Raw genomic sequence first — 21,357 nt, 5'->3', positions numbered from 1 at the left:
GTAATGTTAAATAGAATCATCGAATGTATATTTTGATAATGTACTTTTAGTGGAATTATTATCCTTCATAAGTTACTAATAGATAAATCTACCAATAAACAATATTAACTATTTTTTTGTTTCTAGTTAACCACAAGGGGTAGTTTCTTATTTCACCCATTTACACAAGCAGGTATAGACATTCGATCGAGTCATTCACAAAACAATTTGAAATAAATGTGCTTACATACATTCGATGATAACTGAATAGATTAAACAAAGTAGTTGTTACTTAATTTTTAATGACAATCCAATAAAGGACGTATTTAACATTTTCAACAGAATTTAAAATAATTACAAATACAGTAATTACAAATATAAGTCTATCCAACGTTGTCGTAAATAATTATGAAATTTATATAAATAATTCTTACTGGCCAAAAATTTTTAAGGCACCAACTCGCATTTGTCTTGAAAGTTGAATAAAAAAACTTAAATGTGTTAGATGTTATTATTGCAAATAATTTATGTAAATCATTTAGTGGTAAGAATTTAAAAGGTAAATAAAAGCATAACGTTTGAATTTTTAAGGTGCTGTAAAATGTTTTCTGAATAATTAATGTATGGACAATTTCTTTTGCAACACTTTCTATTCATCTAACTTTTTTGGCGTCCATGTTCTAAATATTGTTACGATATCTTGGACAAATCTTCAGCGAAATTTGAAATTGTACTTACGTTAAATTTAATATCTTTCGAAGTTTTTTAATGTGTAAGTTATCAGACATTGAATAAGACGTCTACCTAATCTACGAGATTTGAAAAATTTGTCGAATACAATAGAAAGCTTTTTATATTCATTATCGAAATTTAAAATTTGTTTACAAACCAAAAAGAGAATGTATGTCCCCTTTAATAAAAAATAAACTTAAAGGTGCTTGCCTGCCCACACAAACCTAATCTAATTAACATTTAATTCTATATAATTTAATTTATTTTTGGGGTTTCTCAATACAAAAGTATTATCCAAATCTACATTAAGTAAACATATTTGAATATGCAATCTACGAAATCTTGTATATACTACATTAGACCCTTTTCAGTAGTTTTAATTTATTTATAAAATTCCTTAAACATTGTACAGCAAATTTATTAAGAATGTAACCACCATACACTAAATTTGTTGTACAAAGGTTCCAATTAGAAAGGTAATCCTAATGAATAGATAAATATATGTATATGTGTATATACATATATATAATACTACAAATAAAACCTTATTACATGTGCGTATCTACTAATATTATATATTAGTCAAGGCCAATTAAAATGATTAGGTAAAACATTATTTAAAAAAAATCTTTGAGAAACCTCAAATATGGAAACGTATAAAATTAAATAGAAATAAATACAGTTAATTTTATTTAAATTAATTATTGTTACGTTTTCTATATAGAATATCTTATTTATATAAATAAACAAGGTTAATATAGCTGTGTATATTATGGGCATAAAATTGTAAAAATTAAATTATTATTAATAAAATTACCATTTTTTTATGTCTGCAAATGGTGTTATTTGCAGTTTATATAATTAATGTTTCAGTTACATTTATTCTTAGTATTTCGATGGTTTTAGCCTTTGAGTTTCCTCGCATAACATAATGTAATTTTAAAATTGATACTTTTTATTATTGTCTTTATTCCATGTGTATGTCGGTCCTGTAGCACCAGGGCATGTCCTCGCCGAACTTGCACCTGTGTGCGTTATTCTTCGCATCGTACAATAGCGGGTTGTCGACATATGCGTCGCATACGTTACACCAGACCGAGAGGTCTAGTAGAGATAACACCAGTGGGTGTTCTGTTGTGCGATGGTGGGCCTGCATATGGCCGTTGATGCTCCGACCACAAGCAGTCTAGAAATTAAATATATGGAAAAGAATATTAAATTATTTGTTTTTGCTACTTATGTGCTGACTTAGCATTATATCTCTGGAAATCTTAAACATATTAATCATTTGTAGATTATACTGTCCCCAAAATTTCCGAAAGTTAGGTTATACCAAAGGGTCTAGTACACCGGCCCGACCTATTTGCGGTAGGTCTTGCCTTCAACGTCTCTGACAGCAGTACTCTTTAAAGTGAGATTTCCGTGCAGGAACGCACCACCTGAGTCTCCAAGCAGGTGATGAAGTTGTAAGACTCACTTATTTCCATGCCACCAAAAGCGCACTAGCGCTTCAATCATAGCTCGGTATGCCAGGTAAGCTTGATGCCATATTATCCGGATAAGGTGCTGCAGTTTTTGGCGCACTCATAACCTGATACCTATCACGGGATCTAAGCAAAATTACACCCGGCTGCGGTGGGTATTATCTAGTATATAGGTATTATATAGTATTGCTAAGCAGGCAAGAATTCAAGGTGCAAGCTACTGCTAACGGTTGCTCGTGATCACGCGGATTACCCACCATGTGCGCGATGACTAACGCTCGGCCACACACCAAACCAGGAAAACGAACATGTCCGACGTCTGAAGTTAACCACATACCCATTACGAATTCGACACCATTGACCAGTACCTACCACTCATCTATTAGGCTATTGATCCCCGTAGTACAACTGGATCCGTAGTTCTTTTTTTTTAATGGCCCCCGCTATTGGGGGCCTCTCGTACCCCTAATTTGTAGAGATCATGGACTTTATTTACAATATGAGTTTTTCAATTATTTTATCTTTATTCAAGATCCGTAGTTCTGGTTGTGAACCGACTGAAGACGAACGTCTTCAACCGGTGTCACATGATGAACAGATGACCTTGTTATGGTGGCCGGGAAGGCTAGTATTCTGCAGTGGACGTCATACGGCTGAGATGATGATAATGATTCCTTCCGCCGATTAAAGGTCTGAATGTCATGAAATTCCACTTGTAATGTGGGTTAAATGGACGTTTATTAAGTTCGTGAAGTAGGCAGGGGATAGCTAGTTATAAATTATATGGAACATCTTCAAAAGTAACTGTAAAATTAAATAATTGGGTATGCTAGATGTATTTCTTGTTTATCAATATTTTTCTTCCTCTTAGTAAAAATCGCTTGGTAGAATGAATAGTCGTGATAGAGTAGGTTGTTATGCCTGCTCTCATACCCTCGTCATCATTCTCTAAGTTGATTTGCACTGTTATACAGGGGTAAATGCAAAAAAATCAACATTATAATACCATAGAGGGCATACGTGCAGCAGTGGGCTTCCTGCGGCTAAACATAGTGAAAAATGCAGCTTATTTAAAGCTGTTTGTGTTTAATAAATATAATGTTATTTATGTTTTTACTTACGATATAACAATGTAGACACACCCAATTTTCATTTTTCTCATCACATTCCACGCATTTGACACCTTGTTCAAATTTCACCGACTCCGGAATTGCGAACAGGCTGTCCAGATGCGGGCACCAAGGAACCGGAACAACGGCAAACATCTCGCCGTCGACGAGCGCCTGCATGTTTGCTGACAGATAATCAACTAGTGTTTGTTTGTCAGCCTCTTTGCTAGTACCTCCAGCCCCACCCTGTGAACTTCCAGAACCGTCTTCAGGTTTTAAGGAATGTTTACTAATAGGTTTATTATCATCTTCGTTTTCGTCATCTGTACCGCAATGGATACCATCGGAGCATTTCCTTTTCTCTATGGTCAAATTGGTCATATCGATTTCTAATGACGATTGAAGTTGATTGAATGATTTTGAACTGTCATTCGATGACTCATTCATTAACACTGGCGTTGACAGTTTTGGAGTATTTTGTATTTTATTGTTAATATCACTCATAGTTAAACCTCTAGATGGCAATGGAGCTTCTAGAACATTCTCTACGGGTAATGCTAATTGGCATTTCAAGCTCTTCCAGTACTTTTTGTGAGTTTTAATAACATTATTAATAGATTCTACAGCTGACCAGTGGTATTCGGGTTTCGGGTTATAGTGGAACGGTATTGGATCCCCAAGTAAAGCCTTCGTACACATGGTCATTGCATAGGATATGCTGGTTATATTGTAACCGCCTTCTAAACAAAGAATTATCTTTCCGCCAGCTAATCCTCGCAGCATTTGAGTCATCCTTCCGTAGCATTCAGGTGACACTTTGCAACCTGTTGAACATAAGAAAAAAGTAGGTAGTAATTTTAATTCTGATGGCATTTGACAATTTAGCTCAGATAAATAAAGAAAGGTAGGTGAAATAATTCAATATCAAAAAGGGGGAAAAAATAGGCAAAATAATACATCTGACATAAATATTCAAACGACAAGAACACATACATGTGTTTGTATATATGTTAATATTATAAATAATATAATAAATAGTCTGTTAAATTGTTAATAATTTATTCTTCATCATTTATCAGAGCACGTTCCAGAGAAGAAGTTTATTATTGATTTATTTTCAGAATAACTAAAGAACTTATAAAATTAAAAATTAAGTGTGTAATGTTATTGTATCGTTACCAGCGCTGAAAAATGTTAACTTTCATTATTAAAGCAGTTAAATATACTACGTATAAATGAGACAGGCGATAATTTTATTATCGTGCAGTGTATGAACCCTGTAATTGTTCAGGACAAAAACCTCATACAGAGAAGCTATGTGGCAAAATGGCAGTTGTGCACAATGCAGGTTCAGTAGATATTAATGTATGTCATATGTTATTCACCGATGTAGCTTGAAAGATTGTTCGTCTAAAGTGGCAATGGGATCTATCTGTTTACATGATGGTGATGATTTTCTTTTCCTTTCAATCATAGTTTTAATATTACATAATACTAGCTGATCCCGCAAACGTTGTTTTGCAAAAAAAAATTGATATTTTAATTTACAAATAAAAAATAAGGGTTGATCGCAGAGGGGTGAAAATTTATGGTTGTATGTATTCTATGCATTGTATGCTGTATCATAAAAAAATAAAAACAAAAAATTTCGTTAAAAAAATAAAAAAAAAATTTTAAGTGTGAACAACCTTTATCACTTAGCGGTATAGAAAATAGATAGTAGCCGATTCTCAGACGTACTGAATACGCATATTAAATTTGGTAAAAATCAGTCAAGCCGTTACAGAGGAGTTCAAGTTCGAACACCGTGACACGAGAATTTTATATATTAGATATAATTATGTCTAAATCACAAAATTGTCTGTTGGGGATTGAAACTGCGATCTACTATATGCCACAGAGGAGTTGACAACGAGGTAAACTTACCACCCAATGGGTCACCAACACAGGCGTCGAAGCCAGCCGACACGATGACCAGCTCCGGGTTGTACTCATAAGCGATGGGTAGCACGACTTGTGTGAACGCTGCCATGTACTCCGCGTCACCCATGCCGCGCTGCAAGCAAGGACAAGTTAAATTGTGGAATTCTTCCCAGGGTCGAAAGGTCTTGAAGTAATAACAACACGAAGTCCGAAGTAGAAGCGCGTTTATTTATTCGTGCTTCGTATGTATTTATACTGATGTATTTGAATGTGAAATAGAGGGAAAAAAATGTTAAATATTGTTTGATGTCAAAAAATCATTTCAAAATCATAAATTACATTGCTTATTAAGTTTGAATTTTATATGTCGTAAATTATATTGAATTTGTTTACTTTACTGTTTGTTTTTGAAGTATAAGATGTAAGTAAATGTTTTCTTTGTTTTCTTTTTTAAATTAGATGATCCATAATTATCTTATAGCACAAAAACACTATGAATAAATAGATATAAGAAACTTTTTTGTGACTTAAAAAATTAATTAAACAGTTGCCGACCTCTGTCTTCTATCAATACATATTATAATATTCCACGGTTAGCACCTTATTCCAGGGAATGTTGACGTTGAATCCTTCTCCAGGGCCTTCCCCTACGGCGTTGTAGTCGGCATCACGAGACTGTGGGAAGAACGTCCCGTTGTCGTATCGATGCACCGAAATGTATAATATCTGGAAAAGAGATTGAATTTATTCATGTCTCAACATACTTTCCTTCAAAAGGAATTAACCCACTGACAAGTAAATTTAACTCTGAGACTTATTACAAACTATAACAACACACACACACACACACACACACAATTATACATATAATACAAAACTAAAGACATGAACCTACTTTAAAATCGTGTAAAAGAAACCGCTTATCTATACAAATAAATTAAATTGGACTGTCTGTTTGTAATTTTTTTGGCTCCGATTGATTGTCGAATTATTTAAATTTTTAAATTTATATAACCTATGTCAGATCCTGGTAAATCGAAATAAATTAATGGTGTATAATAATAATTATTATTCCACCATAAAATTAGCGAAATCCAAACATTGATCATAATTAACTAACCCGCATCTTGATTTTTATTAGGCGTACTGTCATATATGTGTGACATTATATCTAACTTCTACATATATTTTGCACTTTTGTCACATTATTTCAATAAATATTTTAAAATTTTTTTACGAAAAATAAAAATGTCTCGAACTATGAAGAAGCTTGACCACCCATCACATTACGGTACATATACCAAAAATAAATTTATTTATATTTTGGTCTGTCTGTTTATTTCGGTTAATCTCTGAATGGCTGGACTGATTTTGACAGAACTCATAATGACAGGTAGCTGATATAATAAGGAGTAACTTAGGCTACTTTGATTTTAGAGAAATTCTTAAACGAAAAAAAAATTAGATTAAATTATTCGTTACCATGTGAAAAGTCGCGGGCACAAGCTAGTAATTAATAAAAATATTTTAGTAGATACAATTGATGAAATGGGTAATGATTTTACCTTTAAAGTTACACCTATAATTAATCTGCCTGTATATGATGAAAAAGAAGTTCTTGGATCGTTTTTGAAAAGCGTTATGTAACTCTTTTTTTTAATGGAATCAGGCGTTACCTCGCGGAAGTCCATCCTAAGTAAGAAAAAGAAAGAAAGTGGCTAAATATTGGTCCTTTTCTTACGTTATGTAACTCTGACATGATATCACTGATAATTTCGATGATTTTCACTTATTTGACTAAAAATGAGGAGAACTAAAGAGATGGAGTTACCTTATTGTCGTTGTACGTGATCCTCTGCGTGCCGTTGCCGTGATGCACGTCCCAGTCGACGAGCAGCACGCGCGACAGTCCGTGAGCGCGCGCCGCGTACCGGGCAGCCGCCGCTGCGTTGTTCAACAGGCAGAACCCGCTAGGCGTCTCTTCGTCCGCGTGATGCCCTGGCGGCCGCACCACACACACCCCAGAACCCGCTAGGTTAGATAAAACTGCGTCCACTGCCTAATGAAATAAGGTTCAAATTTGATTGCGGTACCAAGGTCAATGATGAAGCTCGATGAATTATTGCTTTTCTGAAGTGGGCGTGAACGAGATACACCACGAAAGGTTCTAAGTGGACTGGCGACAAAGTAAAGGTCTCGGGAAGTCGTTGGATGCGGGCAGGGTGATGCCCTGGCTGCCGCACCACACACACCCCTGACCCCGCTAGGTTAGATAAAACTGCGTCCACTGCCTAATGAAATAAGGTTCAAATTTGATTGCGGTACCAAAGTCAATGACGAAGCTTGATGAATTATTGCTTGTAAGTGGGCGTGAACGAGGTACATCGCGAAAGGTTCTCGAGTCGCAAAGTAAAGGTCTCGGGAAGCCGTTGGATGCGGTCAGCGCAAGTCTGATCACCGTGGCAATATTAGGGGGAGGCAGTTCCAGTAGGCATGATGACGACATTGAACTGAGTATTGTATTACAATACACTCTTTTGTAAAGCCTCTAAATATTCTGTGGCGACACTGAGTCGGTAGATGTGGCGTGGGTAGAAATCCCATTAGTAAGACCGCCGACATTGTTAAACCAGCCGTAAGTCACAAGATGCGGACGACCCAAGACCAGACGTGACGGTATTTGGGTGAGGCCTATGCCTTGCAGAAGTCGTCTGTAGGATGAAACGATGATGATCTTTTTGGTATATGATTGAGATGGTAGTTTATCACCCAACCATAAACATATATTTAAGATTTAAAGAGAAATTCACCTGCAAAACACAACCCATGGCCACTGCCGCGCTCTCTAACGACTCCGGGTGAAAGTACACGGAGTCGTAGGCTTCCTTCTGGCTGTTCAAGTCTCGGAGTTTGGTGATTGACAGTTCTTTTAGCCTGAAAACAATTTTATCAAATACGCTATTGATTTGATTTTTTATTGGACTATCTCAAAGAAAGAGTTTATAATAACTAGTAGAAGAGACCTGTTTTTCTTTTTTTTAAACAAAAAAATTCCTCATCTTGTTTTTGGGGCAGGGATATACACCCTCCTACTTCCATTTTCCCTCTCTCATCTTTTACAATTTCTCTCTTTGCTCCTTCTTTCATCCTTCATATTTTCTATCATTCAGCATACATTCAACATACAGCATTCACCCACATTACATTTACGCATCGCCTCCCATACCTAACCACACTTCCTGACAGGAATTTGTTATGTCTGATTATGTCACCCACCACTCTGCGACAAAACCGCGAGAAAGTGTAGCGGCTCCCCTCCTCTTCCAAAAAGGACCACAATGTTGCCACAAGCAATGCTCAATGTACCTATTTCTACTTAGTACACCACTCTAAGCTCTGAAGAGAGCTTTCTAGCAATGGACGTAAAAACTTGCTAGGTCTTATTGCTGTGTTTGTGAATTAATTTCTCTGACTATTGTATTAAGTATATTTAGGAAAAAGATCACTAAAAATTGAATTAGGACCGGGTATTTTAAGTTGAAGTATGTGATTATTCTTTCAAATCGTCTTCACCTGGCATTTTTCTCATGTGAACACATAAGTGATCACAATAATTGTTTCAAATTTGAAGATAATAGGTAAAGGTATAAACAAATTTGTGTTCCTCCAACAAAAGATAAAGGGAATATAATTTTAAAATATTGATTTATACAATTCACTATAGTATCAATATGACTTGTAATATGCAGTAAATTTGTATCGTCTTGTATGAAAGGTCACTAAATTTTTGCCGGAGCAATCAAAATCATAGAACCAGTGCAGACTACAACCATCTGTCCCTTTCACTTGTTTACAAAATTATGAAAGGGTGCTATATCCCTGTTGGGCGATGTAGTATACTATTAGATACCTGTTAAGATGCTTTTCAGTATGAACGGCGAGGATATCCTGGTCGGTGGCAGCGCGAGCAGGAAGGTGGTGCACGCGTTCCAGCAGACCGAAGTCTCGATGGCGTTCGTGGATGCGCATTATACGACCAGGACACTCCACGTGGCCGCTGAGCATATTTGAAAAATATTACTTATTAAAATCTAACAGTGTAAGTACTTAGTTTTCAAAGTGGTTTAGAAAGACCCCTTGATGTCCACGACGTGTGTCAACGTTCCCGTGACATAGAAATGGGGATTCACAATTTTGTAAACGGGTCCAGAAAAAATTATCTGCTTTCGATACTTATATAATACTGCATATAATATTTTGAAACTATGACATGAATAAACTCAACTATTCTATATTGAATACGTGTTGATTCTTCATTAACACAACTTTGCATAGATCTAATCTTCACATTGACTGTAGAGTTTTGGTAGAAATATAGCTGCAAGTGGTCCACCGGGACTGGCTACATTTTGAAAGTTGTTTACAAGAAAAAATGTCTGGCAACCTCTGGTGTATTAAGTATGCTATTGATTAAAATACTCGACATTTGTATAATTAATGTGCTCAAAGGAAGTATATATATATAAAGTACTAGCTGATCCCGCAAACGTTGTTTTGCAAAAAAAATTAAAGTTTTTAATTAACAAATGTAAGATAAGGGTTGATCGTTGAGGGGTTAAAATTTAGGTTTGTATGTATTTTTTTATGCTGTATCATAATAAAATAATAACCAAAAAAATTGTCTAAAAAATAAAATTTAGGGGTGGACCACCCTTATTTATCACTTAGGGGTATGGAAAATAGATAGTAGCCGATTCTCAGACATACCGAATACGCATGTAAAATTTGGTAAAAATCGGTCGAGCCGTTTTGGAGGAGTTCAAGTTCGAACACCGTGACACGAGAGTTTTATATATTAGATTGTCTACCAAAAAAAGATGCAATAATATTAACACTGACTAACTTACGGTTCACATATGTTCCTGTGTTTCAACATGGCCTCGTCGTACACGTAGCAGACGTTGTACTGCGGCGACGGCAGCTCCGTGACTGCGAAAGGCGTTATCAATCTCAAACAAAATCAGTTCTTTAATTCACTCAGCGGTCTATTCCGGTCACTCATTCATATTTTAATGTCAATATTGTTACGAAATTTAGCCCATTTATTTTTGGCCCCTGAGACCTGTCGTTCCCCCCTGCCACCCTCTCTTTTCGTTCGTCACAATCTCTTATTTACAATATTCTCCTGTCCTTCACAATCTCTATATTTCTTATCATTCAAATCGTCACCCACGCCTCACCTCCTTTCCTTCATTAGGACCACATCACCAAGGTCACCAAAGTAGCTCAAAGAATCGCTCGCCTGAAGTGACTGTGGGGGTGGCAAAACGCTGGTACTACCAATTGCCTTTGGGGATAAAAGATTCTCGATTTGCGACTACGACATAGTTGTGATCGTGGTGATGTTTGAAGGAGGCCTATGCTTGGCTTACATTGCCTAATATGACGATGATGATTAGAAAACGTTGTTGGTTTTGCTTTTGATCTATCATACATTTTTAGTCTAAAATCAGAAGTTTTTCCAATTTTTTTTGATGGATAGTAATGGCGAATCATGTTTGTGATGCTCGCTGACATATTTTTAACAACGCTGCAAGAGCTTAATAAATTATAAAATCTTTAAAGTGTTCTTAATGAAATACGTGATTTTAATTTATTTCATCCATTGGAATGCAACAGGCCAATGACTTCTGGCAGTACAAAGTTTGCGGGGACAGATAGTAAACAATTATTAATTTTAATATGTACTAACATGAATTAGACCTTTCATACTATATATTATTAAGTCGTTTATTATTTCTGAAACCATTGATTTTTGGTTAGGGTGTACTTTAAATAAAATGACAGCAAAATCAGCTATAAATTCACGCGTTTAAAGAATTTACACCTGTAACCAATCATCCTGTACATAATTTTTTATGGCCCCAGTTGTGAAGATCTCACGCGCTCATCCTTGCCTTTAATAAGCAGAGATATTATTTACAATAAATTTTTCACAACTGTCAATCTTTCATTCATTCCTCTGTTGTCCTTCTCATTCTTCCTTTCCATACCTTGTTACCTATCATACATCGCCTCTCTTACTAAGTCTTATTTTGTATCCATTATTCATTAATCTTTTGTACATACTTATTAGGTTTTGTATTTTACTTACCTAGTCTCAAATGGTTCAACCTATCCACAATTTTCCTGCGCGTTTCGTCATCTTGCTTAGGATAGCAGTCTCTGGTGGCGAACTTATCGGGCCTAGTTTCGTCACCTTCCCACTTGTGCGATACTGTGTGCTTTTGTTTCTCTCTATCGCACACGTTCGGTACGCCACCTACGCTGTACATAAGCTGGTAGTTGAAGCAACTCCAGTAAGGCTTTTGAACGTAGATGCAGTTCAGTATTGAGTCACGTATTCTGTAAAGAAGTTTACATTAAAACATACTTTCCTAAAAAGGAAGAAACCGCCCCCTAGAGGGCGCTAAAGTATCGTAATATCTTGGGGCTATAGTAGGGAATTATTATATTCATTGAAAGATAATTTATCTAAACTAATTGTACACACACCCTATTGCAACAGTAGACGTCCTAAGGCTAAGGTGGTGGTTATATTTTTTTACGTATGGCCAAAGGTCTATAGTAATATATATATATGAAGTATGCAAGTATGTATGCGATCGCAGTGTGGATTACCAGCTTTCCCTGCGTAACATTAATATGTTGTGGCTGTTGAGTATAGTTGACGATCGTACCGAAGTAGAAACATTCTCAACAGATCAACATTCCGAGAAGCGGTACTTACTAATTATAATGTTAAAACAATTGAAGAATCTGAACTTACGAATCGCTGGGTTCCCCAATGGTAGGGAGTATTGGAGGGGGATGCCCCAGTAGCGTGCGTAGCGTTAGAGCTGCGCCCTCGGCCAGCGAGGGTAGACAGTAACCACCTTCTAGCACCACGCACACAGAAGGGCACACGCTCATCAGCATGTGTAGCAAAGATCCGTAGCAGGCTGGAGTCACTTCCATCTCACCCTACAATCATCATACAAGTGATGAAATAAGAAATACGTTTTAGGATAATTATTGTAAGAAAAAAAAGCGATTATCAAGTTTGTAACAAAATAGTTAAACCTGTGAATTATGCTAGCTACATATGATCTGAATTGATTTAAATTCACTTATTCAACATCATATCAGCCGATGGATGCCCAAAGCAAGTGATAATCCTCCTCCAATGACCGTCACCATGACCGGTCTTGCGTTGCCCGCAACCATCGACTTCCTGCGATCGCGTACTTCGCCAAGTACAGTTTGACACAGTTTTCGTTCAGATGTTCATGGGGCATGGGGGATTCTTGGAATACCTTCACAGGTTTAACCTCAACGAGAGTCCCTCGTGCTTCTGTGAACCGGGAATAGCCTAGAACCAGCTGCGCCTGGTCACCGGCATTCCTGTACTTTCGAGACAATGAACTAGAAATGGAAGTAGGAAAGAAGATCGAGGCTGGGAATATCTCCTCCTGTGTGGGCGATAAAAAGAGTCTCCCTCCGATAGTTAAAAACTAATTACAAAGAGTCGCGGGTAAGACTGTAAAAACTAATGTTTTAGAATGTTAAATATTATATTAAAGAGCTAGAAATTAATGGAAAACAATAAAAATGTATGTAAATAGAAAAATAAAATAGATAAAGGGAGGAAAAATACAATTCATAAAACTGTACTGAATAAATAAGTATCCTACTGTAATATTTTAGAAGCGGAACAGAAGTAAAGAAGGTGATATGTATAAGGCAAGTAACCCGAAAGAACGTAAAATATTGTGAGAAAAAATAGACGTCAGAGAAAGAAAATGAAAATAGGAACGTGAGAAATTATTTAATACAATAAAAAGACCCTGTTCCTCCCTACATAGGGGCGTACGAGATCCCTCTAACAGCGGGGGCCATACAAAAACGACTATTTGCGACCTTGTTGAATGTCTTTGGTCCACCTAGAGCTGTCGGGGGGAGGGGGGATTATATATTCAGCGAAAGCCGGCATGTTGTTCCACTCGAGAACCTTTCGACCCTAACCCTCACTGCCACTTCAGACGAGCAATTCTTCGAGCTACGTCGAAGGCCGTGGTTCTTTAGAGGATCTGCTCATTTCTGATTCAAACTCGCAGTGAAAATCCGAGCATAACTATCCCCATTTTGCATTTAGATGAGCCTTGTCTTATCACTATGTATAAAGTACACATTTACCTTTTCATCTCCCAATGCCGAGTCAAAACCAGCTGAGACAATGACAAGTTGAGGTTCGTACTGAAAGAGATAAATATAAATAAAGGTTATATACCTCTGGACATCCAATGGCAGCGTCGTAGCCCGCCGATATAAGAATCAGCTCCGGTTGGTACTGGCGTTTATGGGAAAACAGATCACGTTAGCGATGACAATAGTGCTTTACACAAAAAAAAAGAAATCATAACTAACCACATTGGACCAATTACAGTTACACTATATCTAAAATTTTTTCTAAGGAATGAGATTCGTATATATATATTGCCGTGTAAAAATAGCATATTAAAAAAAACATTATTAAATTTATTATTAAATTTATTAAAAAAAAGTATATATATACATATATTAATAATTATTATAGATATACATGTATTAATAATTATATATATATATATATATATATATATATATATATATATATATATATATATACATATATATATATATATATATAATTACAAGGTCATTAGATATAGGTGAATAAGCTTCAGGGTGAATGTTTATCTCATTTGTCAGCAAAAAGCTTTTTTATTTAATAAATTGATCAGTCCGAAATCTATTGGAATGCGACAAGCCAATAACACCTAACACTACAAAGTCTGCAGGGACCGATAGTAAATTGTTAAGTTGATTTTTAGAAACTGTCGACGTTTCAGCCCTTACACGCCCATTGCAAGGCATAGACCTCCTCCAAAAATATCTATGAGGGAATATACCATAATCGCCACACGTGGCAGGCGGGTTGGCGATCGCAATATGTTATTATGATACGTAGAGGACTCTGCTGCTCATACTCTGGAAACTTCTACATGTGCAACATAACATTGTATCTCGGGAATCGAACCAAGCCTCAGACCTCCACCACTGGGCTAACCCTGCTCAAAGGGTGTACCATACATTAATTTTCAGCGATTGAGCTGTACATTCAGATCTTGAAAGCTTTCATACCTATCACCCTGTACATAAAAACTAATCCTTATATTGTTGGACATGCTATAGCTAGAGAATGATTTTTTTTTATTTTGTCGAAGGTTCTAGCGGAAAAAAAATTACAATCTCTTTATTGCATTTGGCATGTCGAAATAAACCATACAAAAAAATGAATTGATTTTTTTGTTATCAATCTTGAAAATCATTGTTCTACACATGGTCAATTGTCATCTGTTTTATTGTTGGTTGATTTGAACTGATAATTTTTTGAATAAAAACCGTTACAATTCTTTTTTTATATAAAAAAAGAATTCAGATTATTATACATAGCTAAGACATGATAAAGTCACTCGGGTCAACTGGTTTAACATAAACAATAAATATTTGAAAAAAAAAAGTAATATTTTTGACTTTGTGATCTGACAACACACAATGTAATTACAATCTTTCATATTATTCATCGGTAAAAGTTGAATTATGTTATTGTAGCGAAGCCCAATTTGAACGTAGTTTCTATCAAACTGGGCTCACAGTGATGTGATCACAGTGGACAAATGGCTTTTGGTTCTCTGATGTAGTTTTGTATAAATAAATGTATAAATAAATATTTATATGTATAAATAAATATATATACCTCCAAAGCCATGGGCATAAGCAGTTGATGCCATATAGCCAGGTAATCCGCATCATCCATCCCTGTCTTGTTGAGGGGTACGTTGAAATTGTACCCCTTGCCTTGTCCATCACCGATGTAGTTGTAATCAGACTGTCGTAGGTTCGGCCAGAACGCGCCATGTTCATATCGATGTATAGAAAAGTATACAACTCTGTGGAAGAATTAATATTTGTTTTATTTGCTATATTATTTATATATTAAATTTATTATAAAATTTCGTTAAATATAATTGTCAACTCGCAACTTGTATGAAGAGCTTTCTTTCTTTTCAGCAATTATGAAAAAATTAAGTCCTCATAAATTTGAAAGGCTGAATCCGTTGCTAGAAGTCAGTTGACTCAGTTTAAAAGGAACCAACTAATGCTCACCTATTATCATTGTAAAACATCTGCTGAGTTGCCTGACCGTGGTGCACATCCCAATCCACGATCAAAATTCTAAAAAAAAACAAACATATACAAACTTTTTTGATTGAAATCATAATGTTTTAAAATAAAATTGATATTCTAACAATTAATTTATTCACCATAATTAATAATCTTATATTATAAATAGTTACAGTACCCGGCGATAAATATTGCACATCGAGTTTTAGAAAGAGACTATCGGCTAATTTCGGCTAAATGATAAAACGTCAAATAGGTAGTGTAGGACAGTGATAATGCTCTACGAAGCCGAAATTGCCTCTTTCCAAAGGTTGATGTGCAATATTTATAGCCTGGTACCGTACAGACACATGATAAACATAAAAAAAACAAAATTAACTTGTAACATATCCCTTCAAAGAGTAAACAAATCCTTCATGGGTATGGGTGTACACATATATAATAAAGTTCCACAAGATATCTTAAGGCCTTCCGTTTCTTTGTGTGAAATCTAAAATTAAAAGTATATTATTAAATCAATCATGTTATTGTTGATTTTTGCAGCCAATTGCAATTACATGTACTGTATATTATTATTTGTACCAGATAAACCATTCAAACACTAAAAAAATAACTTGAAAAATAAAAAGTTTTGCTATTTGGATTACCAGTGCCTATAGGTAAGTTAGTTAAGCCAAATCTAAATTGGTTACCGGTGATAATAATGTGAGAATCTAACCAGTTAGTTGTTCATTAGTTAAGGCTTTATTGAGTTAGTTATGTGAGCCACCCTATGATGATCTTGAGCCTATATCATTACTGGCAACACACACTGGTCAATGACCGTTGATGAACCTTAACCTTCAATGTTACTAACCGGCTTAGGCCTCGATTGTCCAGGGCGTGCTTGGCGGCAAGAGCTACGTTGTTGTAAAAGCAATAGCCGCAGGGCTCCGCTCTCATGGCGTGGTGTCCGGGCGGGCGCACGAAGGCCGCTCCATTCTGCACTACACCATCCACTATCCGCTCCACCATATCGATGGTAGAACCAGCCGCGATCAGCGCCAGCTCATGTGTACTCTGTTCACATTCGTATATTAAATATAACATCATCATCATTTCAATTATAGAATACAGCTGGACATAGGCCTCTCCCATAGACTTTCAATATGTCTTTTGGCTGCACTGTTGCCTAATTAACTTAATAAATAATTTAACTTAATACTTCATAATTAAAAAGTTAACAAATACTTCACAGGCATGTATAATATCACATATAATAATGATTAACAAGATATCTTATAAAATACCCGGCGATAAATATATCACATCGACTTTTGTAAAGAGACAATCAGCTAATTTCGCCTTCGTAGAGCGTTATCGCTGTTGCACTACTAACAAAACGTCACATAGGTAGTGTGGGAGAGAGATAATGCTTTACGAAGCCGAAATTAGCCGATTGTCTCTTTCCAAAGATCGATGTGCAATATTTATAGCCGGATACTGTATCTTCCTTTTTTTAGTTTTAAATATAAAAATGAATGTATTTTATTAAATCTTATTATATAATTCAAGTTTTTAATTGATTGAAATGTGTTTAACTTGGTTTGTTGACTCATTTACATGACTGATATGTACATATGAAAAGTTGTTAAATTTCATTTAAATAGAGCAACCGTTCGCAATTCTCAACAGATCAGTGTTCCGAACCGGTGGTATCTTACCACTTACACACAAAGACTACTTGAATAAAGATATTTTCAATTCAATGTTTGAATAACATTGTCTGACCACTTTGAAGTTCAAAACAAACAAAAACAATGTAACAAGACTAAACAAAATACATGTTGTAACTGTGTGACGCTATGGTTACAGGACATCATGATAATTATTCGAGAAAAATCCACCATTATTTTACGAAGCTTATTGGGCAAGTTAATGTTCTGTTAGTACTCTTCGCTCATGTAATTAATTTACTAGTGCATAAAGTTGATCATCATTTTTGCCGTATGGCGTCCATTACTGGACTGGTGTGGATGGTAGTGACTGATATTTAGCATCTTTCAACGATTTCATAAAAATCTAATAGATACAGGCGTTATCTTGCGGAAGTCCATCCTAAGTAAGAAAGGGACTAATATATAGCTACTTCCGCTATGCAGCAGTAGTCGTGCAAAAAACTGCATCGCCAACCAGCCCAGTTTCACTCTGTGTTAGGCACTAATCGGTGTAACATTACTTCTGAAGATGCCCCGTGGAGGGGTGAAACACGTGTTGTGTAATTCGCATTGTTTGCCGCATGCGCATTTATCAGCGGGCTGGCGGGCGGTGCACTTTATTGCACCACTACGAATGTGCGGAAGTAGCTACATATTGGTCCTTTCCCCGTCCTCTTACTTAAGTTATATATTGGTCCTTTTCTCACTTATCGTTATGAGTCAGTATATAGGTTAGAATTTATCATAAACATCTAAGACAGAAAAAAATATTATGATAATTTCGTCACACTCAAGAATTCGACTGTATTAAAAATATTCTGACATATCTAAGTGATTAGATAAGTTTTTTTATTGATATCTAATGTGGTGAAAACAATACGAGGAATTCCCCTAAAATGAATGCATAACTGACATTTTAAAGATAGCATTAAAGAAATAATAAAAGATTATTAACAGAAAGTAGCGATCACGAGACAGTAGATAAAGCCTTCACAAGATGAACCGACGACATAATCAAGGTGGCTGGATGTCACTGAAAGCAAGCAGTGTAAGACTAATCATCATAGCAATGTTTGAGGGAGTCCTATGCAAATAATGATGAAGAACGGACAGAAAGTTACATTTTTTTAATAACACTTACCGGATGGATATATATAGCATCATATTTAGATGAGATGTCTTCCAGGAAGTCCAGGTTGTGGTTCTGGTGGGTACTTTCAAGTGTTTCATACACTGACGGTGAATGAAGTGTTAGAAGTTCCTCTTTAATGGCTGCCCGTGGCTCAAATTGTTTGCATTGCTCAATCAAGTTCAACTCTCTACATCTGAAATAAGACATTGTAAATAGCTTTTTAAGTGTAGACACATATGTATATAAAAGTCAGAAAATTACAAATTGATAAATAATGTCTCTGGTTTTCAAATTTAAATTCAGAAAATTTTTATATGTGTAATAAAAATTTGCGAACTTCCTATATTGTAAAGGTTGCTAAGTAACATTTTTCTATGTGTCTTTAATTCATTTGTACTTCCACACTATCTAAATCATACTTAAATCCATTGTTGTGTATGTTTCCTATTATCTCATAATTGTTTTTTAAAGTTTCCTCAATGAGTAAAAATAACAATGAGAATAAACCAATAAAGCTTTCATTACTTGACACTCCGACAGCATGCCTCTAATAAAATGACCTAGACATTATAATATTTATGAACATTTCATATACTGATAAACAACTTCTTAGTTGTACATATTAATCAAATTAAAATGCTTCATTAACATTTAAAAAAAAAACTTTTTATAATGATGGTCCTCCTTATTACATATATCATTTTATATATATTTGTATATTTTTAATTTCTTATACTCACCTCTCAAGAACACTGATCAACCTTTCTGGACATTCAGGGTAATTGTCATCCCAGAGACATCTATGCTCAACCATACGGGGCTCCGTCACAAAGCCAGTTTGACCTTTCACTTTCATTTTTGACTCCATAGCCTATCAAATTTACATTTAAAAAATGGAAATTATAAACAATATTATTATACATAGTTTTCACAATTCCTGATGATACTCCCTTCTAGTGTTTGTGTGTTGCAAGAATAATGTTATATATTATAATGATAATGCCAATGAATGTATATGTGTCATCTGAATATACAATTAAAAATGTAATGAGATGTATTGTAATGAGATACTATAGCAATCTCTGCAAAGAAATTGTTACTCTTTGGTTCATTTAAATATTTAGAGTGAAAAAAATAGTGAAACCTATGTTAACATATGCTGTACATATGCATTCTTAAATATTTTTTAATTTATATTTAAATTGTCTCAGCTATGATATATAGCAACTAAGCACGAGGATCTCTGACAATTTCTTCTGTACCTAGTTTGTTGGATCCCATTGCAGTGGTCACACCTGTCTTGTTACAGCTGGCTCAACCAAGTGACATTTGCACTGATCTTCTGACCGAAATTCCAGATTCTTGATGTCGCTGGAGATATTAGTTAGGCCCCAAGTTGAAACAAGCAGTAGTCAAGCTCCTAATTATAATCTAATACAGCTAAGTGTACTGTAGTGGTCATGACTTATCACAGTATATATTGAAAGCCTTTTTGGTGGATAATTTATGGAATGACTGGATGCAAGGGTCACCAAGAAGGGGCTACAGCTTTAATAAGATGTTTGGCTTTTCGATTTGTTGGTGCCAATGACAATAGAATCATGGTTAGATCATTTACATGTTTAAGTTGCTTAACAATTTATAGCAAATAGTTTACAGTCTTCTCATCTCTCTCGTCTTTACATCTATCCAGATGGTTTTCACAAATAGTGACAATAAATGTACTTCATTAAGAAATATTTCGTGTTGTGTTGTTGCCAATTGTTTAACCTTGATGAATTAGCAAGAAAGGTATCCACTCATCTACTTTTTTATCTATTTAATAGCTTTATTTTTTTATTACAGTTGCAAGTAGTAACAGGCAGCCATCAAAAACAAAAATACAAATAACTGAGTCAAGTTGTAGTACAATCTGATTAAGCGTTTCTATTGTTGGTACTATAATAATAAAATGCCTGTATCAACTTTTAGCTAAGCCAACAATAAAAATCTTTTTTCTTTTAAATGTGAAGTACTTACAATATTATAAATATTTATAGTTATTAAAAAATAATGTCACTTACAATCTGGTAATGGTCTTTAATTACAGAGTCCACAATTTGTTTCTTCTTTTGCAATGCCTTACGCTTGGCATTGACAACTAAAGCTGATGGCTGCAATGTAAACCAAAATAAGTTTTATTATACCTATTATCTCTATATCCATGATAACAATGATAACATTGTATGCTATCTCTTTAAATACTGTTTGTGAAGAACACTAATTCTGTGTACACATGCCATACAGTTAAAAGTAAAATAAGTGGTATTACTAGTAGAACAATAAATGTTTATGGACATAACAAGTGGTGCATACGACGAATTATTACATACCTATCGCTAAAAAATATTACAATATATTTTTGAATAATTTAACAATTTGCTTAAGGTAAAATTATAGAAATAAAAATGGAGTTTATTAATTTAATAAATGTAAGAGTTTATTGTACAATTAAATTGTGACTGTTTACGTAATGAGTTTATGTAAAAACGTAGTTATTGTGTTAACAATGACGTAAATATCATGCATACTTTGGCTCCGGCTGACATTGCACGCGTTTGTATTTTTGCTTTTCGTGCTCCGTTTCTAGTTATTATAGTGGAAGGTGGTGTGCTTTTCTTATGGTCTCCGGCGGAACGACGCTGTTGTTGTACAGGCGGTGGGGACGACTATATAACCAAAAACATGATTACTTCAATTTTAAACAAAACATTGTACAATAATGTAAGAACTAACCATTATAAATCAGTTTTCTTCAAATTAATTTGCCTAAAGTATATGTATACTGTATTTTTAACACTGTTTATGTTTTTTGGCACTCAATTATAATTTTCATTGAATACATTTCAAATATTCATTTGAATTATTGACATTATTTTCATTCCGTCCACAGTGACTTTTATTTGTTTGACATAATTTGACAAGTGTTTACATGACAGTTTTTAGTCATTTTTTTTTCATTGTTTTAGTAAAAAGTAATGTTCGTCAAGCATTTT

At 35.0% G+C, this 21,357-nt stretch overlaps 1 protein-coding gene across 2 annotated transcripts; it reads right to left on the bottom strand.

The window, feature by feature from the left end:
• Window positions 1-1,427: 1,427 nt before the first annotated feature.
• HDAC6 (histone deacetylase 6) lies at window positions 1,428-21,253 on the bottom strand. Of its 2 annotated transcripts, none has more exons than XM_068770071.1 (19): window positions 21,098-21,253; window positions 20,893-21,030; window positions 20,386-20,475; window positions 19,063-19,193; window positions 18,332-18,515; window positions 16,350-16,552; window positions 15,476-15,544; window positions 15,066-15,258; window positions 13,557-13,616; window positions 12,057-12,250; window positions 11,382-11,632; window positions 10,135-10,216; window positions 9,138-9,284; window positions 8,038-8,161; window positions 7,059-7,286; window positions 5,828-5,953; window positions 5,231-5,360; window positions 3,317-4,128; window positions 1,428-1,897 (listed from the first exon to the last, which is right to left on the bottom strand). In XM_068770071.1, exons 1-19 carry the CDS (start codon window positions 21,098-21,100, stop codon window positions 1,679-1,681), a joined length of 3,384 nt encoding a protein of 1,127 aa, XP_068626172.1. In that variant the 5' UTR covers window positions 21,101-21,253; the 3' UTR covers window positions 1,428-1,678. The 2 variants fall into 2 exon arrangements, with proteins under 2 accessions (XP_068626172.1, XP_068626173.1); XM_068770072.1 differs by lacking the exon at window positions 13,557-13,616 and adding an exon at window positions 13,463-13,522.
• Window positions 21,254-21,357: the final 104 nt, after the last annotated feature.

Source organism: Battus philenor, unplaced genomic scaffold (genome assembly GCF_028537555.1).
Source record: "Battus philenor isolate CCGP_79_NKW_IND1 unplaced genomic scaffold, ilBatPhil1.0.hap1 SCAF_3, whole genome shotgun sequence".
NCBI lineage: Eukaryota > Metazoa > Arthropoda > Insecta > Lepidoptera > Papilionidae > Battus > Battus philenor.
This window is presented reverse-complemented; position numbering and strand designations above follow the sequence as displayed.

Bases quoted from the DNA above. Each gene is read 5' to 3' on its own strand.
- HDAC6 (XM_068770071.1), bottom strand. The intron at 8,162-9,137 runs GTATCTAATAGT...AATTGTTTTCAG, and splicing joins ACTGAAAAGCATCTTAACAG to GCTAAAAGAACTGTCAATCA. The intron at 1,898-3,316 runs GTAAGTAAAAAC...TTTAATTTCTAG, and splicing joins TGTGTCTACATTGTTATATC to ACTGCTTGTGGTCGGAGCAT.